Source organism: Phoca vitulina, unplaced genomic scaffold, assembly GCF_004348235.1.
Source record: "Phoca vitulina isolate PV1807 unplaced genomic scaffold, GSC_HSeal_1.0 scaffold4, whole genome shotgun sequence".
Lineage (NCBI taxonomy): Eukaryota > Metazoa > Chordata > Mammalia > Carnivora > Phocidae > Phoca > Phoca vitulina.
Genome location: NW_022589707.1, coordinates 7,546,944 through 7,559,066, shown reverse-complemented (window position 1 = coordinate 7,559,066; position 12,123 = coordinate 7,546,944). Strand labels below are relative to the sequence as shown.

Sequence of the window (12,123 nt, the reverse complement as noted above, 5' to 3'; positions counted from 1 at the left end):
AATAAGGGGCCGAGCAAGAGGTTTCACGGACGCAGATGAGGAGAGAAAGAGGTGGTGCCGTAGAGCTTCCTCATCTGGGCAAGGTTGTGTGAGAATTCGAAAGTTTGCAACCGCGGGCCCAGCATCTTGTGATCGTGGCACACTTTGATATTCATATTTTTGCAGCGTACCTGACATACTTTACAGTGAACGGGTTGGCAACACTGGCCTCATGACCGGAGATCTGTAACAGTATCTTGGAGTCTTCAGAAGCACCTCCCTCTGTAGATTGCCTGCAGCCCTGTGTGGCTGTTGGAGGATTGCTGACTGCCCTGCCAAGGCATCACAGAGATCATACACATCTTAAGTCAACGTTCTTGCAGGTGCCAGGACACAAGAAACCTTTTTTTGGTGGGGCGGGGAGGGCTCCAGCTTCATATTCTATTAGGCCTCTTACACATTTTTCATCATGACACACCTGCTCAGTGATAGCAAAAACATGCACTGCATGCATTTTGCATTTCGCAGCATTTTCCAGAAAGAGTTGGTGGTTCTCGTGTGGCTCTCTCAGGCCACGGGTCTGGCCCACGCTCAACCCCCAATGCATGGTGCTCTCTTCCTGGGAACACAGAATGCTGAGGTGTTGGTTTGCTTTAATAACTCGTTCCTCCGGATGATGTGGTTCTTCAAAGTTTAAAGCTTATGCTTGGCGGGCCTAATAAGAAGCTAGACTCCATTTTAAGAGATCTTAATGGAAAAGACAAGCACATTCAGCTGTCCCAGGGGAACTTGGCCACAAGGCCACTATTGAACATTTGCAGCTTGCCAAAGCGGTGTTTTCATAATTCCTGGAGAATCACCCCAAGATTAAGGAAATGATGTGAAAAGCACTTTGTTAGCGGTAAGATCAACATATACTGGTTGTAAACCACCCCATTCCCACCCTCCAAGTCAACTGTGAGCTCCTTTGAGGGCAAGGATTCCATTCTTTGTCTTGATAGTTTCGGTGCTGACATAGAACCTGGCACCTAGTAGTGCTCAATAAATGGTCACAGCTTGGTAACTCCGCAACTGGCAGGATTTTAGTCGAGGGAGGGGGAAAACTCCCAGTTTTGGGGTTTAGGTTAGAGTAGGCTTTTGGAAATTTTTTGACTGTGTAAAAACACATTTCACATTATGACACAGAATACACACCCACACACTCTCCCACACACATACACTCTCACATGCTCTCTCTTACACACACACACACACACACACACCCCTATCTTGAAAACAAAATACTTATTCTTACTTTGAAATGCTCCTCAGAGTATCTTCTACACTGTTCTATTCCTTGTTTCCCTTAGCTTTTCTTTTCTAAAATGCTGTTTGCCATCCGCTACCTTGATTTCATGGCTGGTTATGGCCTGTCCCGTCATCACCCCACCACTCCTCTGAAGGGACCGATCAGCTGCTCTCCCTCTCACAGTGTCATCTCTAGAAACGAAAACACGACTCTAACCAATGCCCTGAAATTTCCCATCACGAAATGGAGAATTCTAATGGCAGCTGTAGGCTGAGAGGAGAGTGTTGGCATGGCAGGCTGATGAGGAAGATATTTGAGGACAACGCTGACGTATTACGTGGAAGATTAGATCTGTCCTCTGGGTGCAAGATTAAAAAAATCTCATGGATCCAATCCTTAGGTCTGAAGGACAGATGCAAGATCCAATCAACCATGACTCTTACCTCTAATATATTCTGTTCCGTCAGAACCCCATAAACCACCACCCAGCTCTCCTTGCACTGAAATGCTTTATTACATGTAGCGTGGCCCAGGACTGGGTGTTTGCCAATATGCAAATTTACATAATGTACCATTTCCTCCTTTGACTCTGGAACCCAAACAAATGGGTCATGTTCCCAAAATTCCATAAAAGTACAATTCTGTATAGTGACCACGGCACTCCTAAAGAATTTCATTCTAAATAGGGAGAGGGATTTCTCTGCAGAAAAATATCTCAGCAGCTTCATTCTACTATATAATTAAATCCCCCCTAGTTACTTTGCAGTTACGTTTTATAGCTTATTTTGAATGTTCATATTTTATCAGAAAATTATAATTTTCCTCTAAACACGAGTTTTTACCAGGCTTTTGAATTATGATGGCTGGCTTCATATTTCAACTCAAAAACAGTGAAAAGAAATAGTGAAAGTGTCCATCAAACAAGGTGCCAGAGAGTGCTTGGTCTTCCAATCCCCCTGCCTTCCTGTACTCTGGCGCCCTGGGTCTAGGGGCACTCCGACCAGCTTGTAGGACCCCAGTTTGGATGACCAGGTAGGAGTAGCTGCTTTCAAAATGGAACAGAATGGCCTGGGAAGAAGGGTGAGGAGTGTTGTGCGGCTTTCATGTTTTGCGTGCTTTCAGACTCAGTTTGAACAGCTCCCCTCAGAGCCACCTTCCTGGCCAGTTAGGCCTATCATTCTCTCACCTGGCTCTACTTCTCTCTCATAACACGCATATTTGTTAGTGTAGGGGCTTCCTGTCTGCATCCCCAAGAGACTGTCAGCTCCTTGAGGGCCACTGCAATGCCTTCTTTATTCGACACTGTGTAGCCAACTCCTTGCACATGAGACCCAACAAATGTTTGCTGAATGAGAAAAATGAATGAATAGAAGAACCCAGAAACACAGTGAAGGAGTCGTCTTCGAAGCAGCTCTGTTGAGACGTACTTCTGAAAGATTCTCTTGCTTTTCCCTGTCCTTCCCTCCACACTCCCCATGTTCTCTCCCCCTCCACACCCGTGTCCCCAAAGAGCCAGAGACACGAGTCTGTCATCTCCCGGCCCAACGTAACCAATCCAGCCACACAAAACCTCTTGCCACCAAGTTCAGACATGAACCTCAATCCCAGGAAAGATGAGCCCAACTCCAAGAAGCCTTCTGTGTGGTCCTCAGGGAACTCTCGCTCCGCAGGGGGGCGGCAGGACCCATAGAAGCCGCTGAGTCACTTGTATGGTGAGGACCGCATTGTAAGAGGGTAGAAGTGGGTCAGCAGAGCCTACCCATTTGCTGCCCCCGGGCCCTCAGCCATGAATCTTTGGACCATTATCTGTGAGCCTTTACATGCTTCCTCCATATCCTTGTGAGAGAATTCTCCTAGTTTGGTGGACTTTAACCAGAGTGTTTGTCATAGACCCGTATTGTCACCAAGGTGGCTTTGCCTCCCTCGTGTCCTAATCTTCTGCTTGTTTCTCTCAGGTGTCGGGTTTGGAGTCCAAACCAGTAATGGACAGCATCCTGTTTTTACGTGACAGAAGATGGGAAGAGGTCAGAAGTGTGCTGACTTCGGCTTTCAGTCCTGAAAAGCTGAATAAGGTAAGATGCAGGAAATGCAGACTCACCCCTTACGGTTCCTTCTCTCCAAATCATGATGGAGAGCGGGTTTCCGTGGCACCCCTTGTCCACGCGGCACTTTAAAATGCCCTGCCCACAGGGGCCTTCAAACCTCCCTAGGACGCAAAAAAGCCCAGGGGAGTGTACTGGAGTGGGTTCCACTTCCTCAGGCTCCCCCATCTCCAGTTGCCACAAAACAATTATGAGTGTACAAGTGCGTCTGCCACTTCTGCGAGGTCCCAAGACTCTGCCCCGGGCACTTTGAGGCCACCCAGGAGAAAACGGGAGCCGTGCCTCTCCTCCTTCCATGTCTGATGGATCGCCTGGGGATCTTGTTAAAATGCAGATTCTGATTCAGCAGATCTTGGGGGGAGGGGGGCTGAGATTCTGCATTTCTAATAAACTCCCAGGTGAAACACCTTTTCCATAGGGAGGAACCAGAGAACCCCTTGAAACAAAGGTAAGCTGTGGATCCAGTCTGAAGGAGGGAAGAGAGGACCATGGACCGCGGGGGAGGAGTGAACGCCAGGCACACAGGCATGCCCAGGGTAACCTTGGAGGCCGCGTCAGTGGGATAGGAACACAACATGCTGCCAGCTCTTTAAAACCCTGGGCTCCCTCTTTCCCCCACCCAGAGACCCACCCTTTTCTTCCGGCCCTTGGTCCTGCCTCTCGGCCAAGTTCCGTCACACATGATCTTCACCAATTGCTGGTCCGGCTTTGGTGTTTGGCCTGAATTCTGCAAGCATTTGGGGGACCGAGCACTTGAGCCCTTCTGATGTGAAGTGCTCAGGGACTGACTCAGAGTCCCAAGTACCTGGGCAACTCCAGAAGAAGCATCCTTCCAGAGCCATCCACCATGTCTAGCTGTTCCAGACAGCCTGGGCTCCGAGCAGTCTGTCTTCAGGTCAAGAAATGAAAGCTACTCTTAAACTCAAGATGCTCACCCATACAGTCCTGTTTAATTCCTATAAATCTTGGGAAGTCCCCCAGAAGGGGAGAGGTCCCATACTTCGTAATTAATCCCATCCAATAAAATGCGCTCAGAAACCAGTGATCCTGCCCACGTTTGGTGAGGTTTGGTGTTGGAGGGCGGCGGGTGAGCTCGGCCTGTAGGCACCAGCTGAAACTCACTGAGCTCTTCTCTGTGCCCTCTGTCTCACCACACTTCATCTCCACCACATCCCTGGGAGGTCAGTACTATTAGGGTCACCCTCACTGCACAGGGAAGGAAACTGAGGCACAGAGAGATTAAGTAACACGCTCCATGTCACACAGCTTGTTAAGTGGCACAGCCAACATCTTAATCCAGCTCCAGAATATGCTTCGCCTCTCTTACCTTCGTGTGATTTTCAAACATTGTTCTAAGGCTCCTTAGGACCGTCCCAGGGGCCATCTGGACGGCGGGGGGAAGGAAAGGGTAGCAAACGGGGCCTCTGTGGAAACCTAGGGGGATCAGAAGCAGCACTTCTGTCTTTTCTGCCCAAGTCTGGAAGCTACTAAGGTATGGAAACACGTTTCACACAGAGGAAGTACACATTTCTCCTTTCTTACCTGTAAAGCCCTTTGAGAAACGTCGCTCCACCATCTGGTCACGTGGGCCTGCCACTGCTTCACCCAGATGGGACACGGCAGCATGAGAACGGACCCAGATCCTAGTAGGGCTGCCCACGCACGCTCGGTTCCCTCCTCGCAGGCCCCAGTCTGACCCGGGAGGGCGCGGAGAGCAGGAGACACACCGCCCTCCTCAGCCGCAGGTACACATGCGAATCACCTGGGAGCTTTGAAAACCAGGGCTGAGGCCCACGTCGACCAGTTCTGATTAAATCGGTCTGGTTTGGAAGGCAGCCCGGGTCTGAGGGGCTTTGCGGCTCCCCAGGTGATTCCCATGTGAAGCCAGCGCCGGGTAAGATCCCCTCAGGGAAACGCAAGGACGGGCGGTCTCGCTTCAGCTGGAGGAACGGGCCCCGCTCCACGCTTCGCTGTGCTACATACCGAGATTTCGGGTGAGGATCTGTTCCAAGGAAGGGCCTGCTTCTTTAAAAACTGCAAAGCAGTAGGATGACCACCCAGACAAGGTGGGGGGAGTGTCACCTTTATTACAGGCAGTCACTAAAATGTTGAGGTAGCCGAAAAGAGGGGTGGGGAAGAGAAGTAGGTAAACCGAGGGTCGACATCACTAGCTCAAACATGTCGCAGCAAATTTCTTTGATCACGAGTAAACAGTGGTTTCGGGCAGCACGGCAGATGCAGAATCTCAGCACTTGTTGAAAAGAAATTGATGAAGGGTAGCTGATTTTTTTTTTTTTAAGTAACCAAGAAAGGGGAGAAATTTTTCTCGACAGATTTGAGCTGTTTCTTTGGGGAAAAAAATAATAAATCTGGGTCTTTTTTCAAGGTCTAGATTTCTTTAGCACTCTATAGGGTATACTCCAAAAACTGATAGAATGTCGTTTCCCAAACAAATTCAGTGCTCCTAGGTTCAGAAGGAGAAAATGCTTTGGATTCGTTGCAGAAAATAGAGTTCCTCCAAGTGGTTTATTGCACTAAGGTACCTAGGGGAAAGCGGGAGGTCATATATGACGTGAAGGAGTAGGGAAGAGGGGAAGGGAGGAGGGAGAAATTTCATAGACCAGATTCCCTGGGTTTTGCTTCAGTTCTACCCCATTACTTAACATATACTACCCGTAAACTTAACTCTATTGAAAAATCTTCCCACTCAATATAGTTGAATTTAAGTTCTGGGGTTTCCATTAGAAAGGATGCCATTCCAGTGGCAGCAATAGTCACCTCTCTCCCCACCTCTGGGGCGTTTAGACTGGGTGAGTTTGAGGTTCTCGGGTGGGAGGGGGCATCTAAATAGATATGTCAGGAAGTAGTTGACTGCAGGTCAGGAGCTCAAGAGAGAGGGCAGGAAAGATGGTCATCCAAAACAGACATGGCAAGGTCACGCCCAGCGTGCGTGCAGTACAGGAAGAGAAGAGCGTGGTGGTGAGAACCATATTCAAGTGAGCGGCGGAGGAGAGACCTACGAGTAAGACTCAAGAAGAGCAGCCTGCAATAGAAGTCCAGGAGAATGTGGAAGGGAAATGTATTTCAAGGAGGAAGGAGCAGCCAAAGGTGTTAAATGTTGCTTAGGTAGAAAGGAACACCAGCACAGAAAACTATGTGACAAAGATAATATTTTCAAACATTCAAGCAATGTCTGTGTGTGTTGTACCCTACAAATCATGTCCCCTGTGGTCTTCCTTCTTGCACTGAATCAGTGGTGCATGTTGCTTCAGAAGGAGGCAGGGGAATGCCTTCCAGAATCAGGAGGTCGGTGCTTAGTTTTGACCTGCACGCACATCAGGCTTTCTCAAGCCCTATTGAGACAGTGGTCTTGGAAGCTAAACATTCTTGGGAAAGAAAAGATTTTTCTAATTTAGAATTTTAGAAATTCTAATCTTAGAATTTCTAATTCTAAGAAAAGAATTTTCTAATTCTACAGGCAGCTTCCCTTGGAATCTGAAGAGCAAGGTTTGGGACTCTGAGCACAGAGCATCACTCTGCACCAAAGTACAGACAGGGTGGAGGCTATGACAAGGGCTAGTTGCTACCCTGTGGAAGATGGGTGAGGGGGGGAGGGAGGGAGGGCAGGGTGCCAGTCTTAGTGCCCCTGACTACCTCCTCCCCCAGCCTAAGTGACCCTCTAGGTTTCTAGATGCTTCTTTGGTCTTTAACCACCCATTGCCCTTTGCTCTCTAGGTCAGTGGTGCTCAAACCCTGTGTGACCAAGGGTTGCACCAGAATCACCTAGAATCCTTGTTAAAATACATAATTCTAGCCACTCTAGGACCTCAGAATGAGACCTTCTACAGGTGACTGAGAATCTGTATGTTTTGCAAGGTCCCTGCCATAATTCTGGTAAGAGTCAGAGTGGAAAGCACTGGTGTGAGTCTTCCTCTTGGTCCCTCACCTGACCATCAGAGACCCGGGGTATCCCCAGCCTTGCAGGAGCTGAGCCCCAGAAACTTGTCTCCCCTTCCCTGCTCTGTTTTTCTCTGTAGCTTTACTGCCGGCTAATAGCCCATTTACTCCTCTTTTCTCTATCATTAACTGCATAGCAATAGGCACATAATGTGTACTCAGTGATGATTTGCTGGATGAATGGATGGATGGATGGATGGATGGGTAGGTGGGTGGATGGACAGATGGAGAATCAAAGAGCCGGGAAGCTTTCTACTGAAGGATATATGTTAAGACAAAGATAAAACAAAAGGGAATAATTTTATCAAGGAAAAGCTAAATAAGGGGATGAGGCACATCATTGGCTTTCTCTTTGGAGAATCACAGGTATATACATGCAGAAATAGAAAAAGCAGTTCCCAAAGACAGAGAGAGGAGAGTGAGGCACACAGGGACACGGGGTGGAGGAGGCAGAAACGACGAGAGAAGCTTGGACAACAGACCCGAGCCTGCCCTCCCCTCGATTATGGATACCTGAGTCCGTCCTCCCCCGAAATAGCTTTGAAATATCAATATCTCCATTCCTTGCTGAATTCATAAATAGCTTGGGGACTTCTGTTATCAAACTTCAGAATTTATTCTTGAAATAAAGATTTGTTTTCCCTTGGAATTCTGCAGCTTGTTTCCATTAGCACCTTGGCAGTCTACGCCCTCTCCTACCTGTGTCTGGAAGTGTCATTAATATTCAAAGGGCCGAGATGGCCCTGTCTTTATCCATGTACATATTAGACAGCCGTGTCAGCAATGCTTGAAAGTTACTTTAAAATCAGCATTAAATCACAAAGCCGTATTTTTTATTTAAAATAAAACTGGGTTGGGCGCCTGGGTGGCTCAGTTGGTTAAGCGACTGCCTTCGGCTCAGGTCATGATCCTGGAGTCCCTGGATCGAGTCCCGCATCGGGCTCCCTGCTCGGCAGGGAGCCTGCTTCTCCCTCTGACCCTCCCCCCTCTCATGTGCTCTCTCTCTCTCTCTCTCATTCTCTCTGTCTCAAATAAGTAAATAAAATCTTAAAAATAAAATAAAATAAAATAAAATAAAATAAAACTGGGTTTTGGCTTCATATTTGGGATGACGTAGAAAGATAAGGCACTGGTGAAAATCTGGTTGCTGCATTCCTCATTCCAGAAAAAGAGACCACCGAAATCATAGTCCAGTGACAGCCAAGCTATTGAGGTCTATGTTACAGGATTCCTGAGCGCTGCTGGGAAAATGATGGATTTTTTGTTTTTATTAGGAAATATTTTGCCCAGTTGACCTGCCAGAGTGTTCGCCCTGTCCCCTAAAAGAGAATTTTTTAAAAAGGGCAACCAGTAGATTTATTGAGATTTTTAGAGTCTTATGCTAGATTCTCTACCAAAGACTATAAACGAGTAACCCTGGGGTTGTATAAAACTTTATTATGGGTCAGAAAGTAAATAGATTTAATTTTAGGAAACAAAACTGGAGCTAAATTAATTCTCTCTGAGGGAAAAATATAAATAATGGGGAATCCCTGGGGACCCAGGTTAGCACTAATTTTATTTTTAAATTTTATCATTCATCTGAAAGAGGGAGCATACCGTGCAATCTACACATTTGTAAATTCCTCTAAGCTCTTCTGATTTTACAAATATTAAGTCAATTAGAGTAAGTTTCTAAGACTCTTCTAAGACTATGTAAGTCAGCACAAAAGTGGCAGCTAACTTTCAGTGTAACCAGGAAGAAAATAATACACTTAAGAGGAAAGCATCAAAACTGTACTTACATGATAATGAACTTTCAAGCTATGAATTACTACCAAGGAAAAGGACTTAAAATTGTTGAGGTCTGAAAAGGCCCATGGTCATACAATTCCGTAAAATATTGCCAATCATCTTCTTTTTTATTTTATTTTATTTATTTATTTGAGAGACAGAGAGAGCACAAGCAGGAGGAGGGGCAGAGGGAGAGGGAAAGGGAGTAGCGGACTCCCTGCTGAGTGGGGAGCTAGAAGCAGGACTTGATCCCAAGACCCTGAGATCAGGACCTGAGCTGAAGTCAGACACTTAACCGACTAAGCCACCCAAGCACCCCTGACAACCATCTTCTGAGAGATTAGCTATGTACCTTAGTATATGAATGGGTTGGGAGAGTCTGCAGTGAAGAAATCTGTTTAACCTTGTTTGTTCTGGGCTCACATAAGTTTTTAGTAGGTGAAAACACGGGTCGTTAATGTCAAAGCCAGCAACTGGGAGAAATGAGGCCACAGGGCACTGTGACTTTGGTGGTCCATGGGGGACGCCATTTTTAAGTGCCTCTAGCAGAGGCCAGGCTCCAGACTGGATGGACCATGGATCCTACCCAATATGGTGGCTCGTGTCTTCTCAGTCCTCAAAGCACAAGAGAAGGAATGGGATTTCCTCATTCACCCACATCACTAAGCTGATGGTGACCCGCTGAGCAGATACAGGAGAGCTGGAAGCTTCACACAGGAGAGGCTGAGCCTGGCCGGTCGTGTCACTCAGCAGCAAATGAGCCAATCATATCTCTGGGCATAGGGACTCAGTTAAAGAAAAGCCAGACTGACAGGGAAGGCTGGTGTCTCTCACAGTCGCCAAGAATCCAGCGCTCTGCCTAATTTTTCACTTTCATCCAGATGTTTCCTGTCAGAAAGGCACAGTCAATAATATATGAATCTTAAAGGCGGAGACAGATGTGGTTATTATTCCCTCTAGGCCTTTCCTGCCTTGGAGAAGACATATTACTCCAGAATGACTACAATTTTAAAAAATTTAAGTTGATATAGCCAGCTTATGAGTAAATGCATAGCTGCGATCATTTCAGTGCAAAAGTCTTCGCAGGGTTACAGTCTTCATCACGGTTTGGCTTGGCCTTTAAATTTTCACTGTACACTCTTCAGACGATTGTGCACGAGGGCTTCTAGAACAGAACCCGCTCTCCCAGTAATGTTGCAGTAAGCAGCTCTCTCTCGGCTGCATGAGCCTCCAGCAGTCTATTTTTAATATTTGCTTTTATTTCTTAATCCTTCCGAACAATAAAAATGAAAGTCATTACAGCCAAGTGTGGCTGTGGTAATAAATACTTTGGAGCCCAAAAATACATTGTCTCTGCCTGACCAGTTGCCCATTTTCCAGAATGTCTGGGTATTTCTCTAGCAGCAAGGGACCATTATCCTTCGACACAGTTGTATTCCACTGACACCTAATCTCCTAATTAAAATTGGTATAATGATGGACTGTTTAAATTCTGGTTAAAATGTTCCTTTTCCGTTTGCATTTAAAAAAAAAAACCACACTCCTCATCACGGGTACCCCATCCTGGGTTACAATTTGGCTTTCCTTTGCCAGACTCATAATGTCACTCTGACTTGCCACTGGTTAAATCTAAGCGAGCATCTAAGTGTGCCTCCCAGCTGGGCTGTTGCTGGGCAACCCCAGCAGCCACCTCCTCATCGGGGTGAGTTCTCATTGGTCACAACTCTTGACAGGAACCACTGACTTATTAGAAATGACACTTGATTATTCACCTAGATGGCTAGAGCTGATACTTATCAGCAGGAAATTCTGCATAAAAATAAGTCGTGGATGTTTCTAATATCTGGGTGGCAAAAGGAGGTAATAAGTTTTGTTAACTGGTATTAATTTTACATTTGTTAGCCACCCATTTAAAGCACTTTAAGGTATTATTTTTTATTATTTTTGAAGTCAACAATATGTTTAAATACCATCTCCCATCCCCATTAGCTGACTCTTTATTTATTCAGAAAATCCCCCTCTGACATCAGTTCCAAAACAACATTGCCCACAGGTCTAAGAGTGCCAAATAGAATGAAACATTAAATTCATAAAATTCAATGAAGATTTATTAGTCCCTGTCTTTAAGGGGGTGTTTAATGTACAAGGGCAACAAAGTGCACAAATCCTACGTTATTACCGAGTAGTGGAAAACGGTGACAGAGTTCACGTCTTCTTTCGAGCATCAGAAGCCACTTTGGGGGCAGGGGATAGCATTGGAAGTGAGTCCTGAAGATTTTACTGAGCTTTGACAGAGGGAGGAGGTGCACTGCAAGTAGAATGAGCTACGGGAACAAAGGCATCTGGACGAAAAGTACAGGATGTGTTCAGGGAATAGAGGAGTACAAATTGGCTGGAACACAGGGTACATGTAAGGGATTAGTGAGAGAAAACTGGAAAAGTAGGTTGAGGCACAGAGAGTTCTGTGCCGGGGGAGTGTTTGGTGCGAGCTTCACTGGAGGGCGAGGAGCTATTAAGTACTTGAAAGTGTGGGAGTAAGGAAAGGGGTTTCAGCCATTTAGCCTGCAGGATGCGAGACTTCCCCCTAGATCCTGCGACAGACACTTCCGGAACAGATGAGGACAGCTGCAAGTCATACCTTTGGAGTCTCCACTTTCCATGGCCCTGGGGTGGGGGGGGGGGGCGGGGGGACACAGCTCCCGGGAGCCACATTTTCATCTTAGGGTGGGGCCCTCTGCTCAGGCTCTTTTCTGAATCCCTCTTCATATGTAGACCATGAGTCACCCTGCCTTTACACCATCAAAGTGTGGGGGGCATCTCAGTTTAGAAGTACGAGATAATGCAGAAGGGACCTTCTCTTTCCCTCTCCCTGCTCAGGAGCCTTCGGGCTGACTCTGTTCTCCAAAGTTCCAGGGGGCGCCAAGGGTTTAATGGTGTTTGTTTGTTTGTTTTCCAAGTTCATGGCATCAGAGCTGCATTAAGTGAAATTATAACCTAGAAGTCAGTTGACTGAGGAACAAAGGG

At 46.7% G+C, this 12,123-nt stretch overlaps 1 protein-coding gene across 1 annotated transcript in view; it reads left to right on the top strand.

The window, feature by feature from the left end:
- Positions 1-12,123, top strand: part of TBXAS1 (thromboxane A synthase 1) — a 152,299-nt gene that overhangs the window by 77,209 nt on the left and 62,967 nt on the right. The window contains exon 5 of the mRNA XM_032401464.1: positions 3,223-3,339. Coding sequence (XP_032257355.1) covers positions 3,223-3,339 — 117 coding nt within the window. The remainder of the gene's footprint in view (positions 1-3,222; positions 3,340-12,123) is intronic.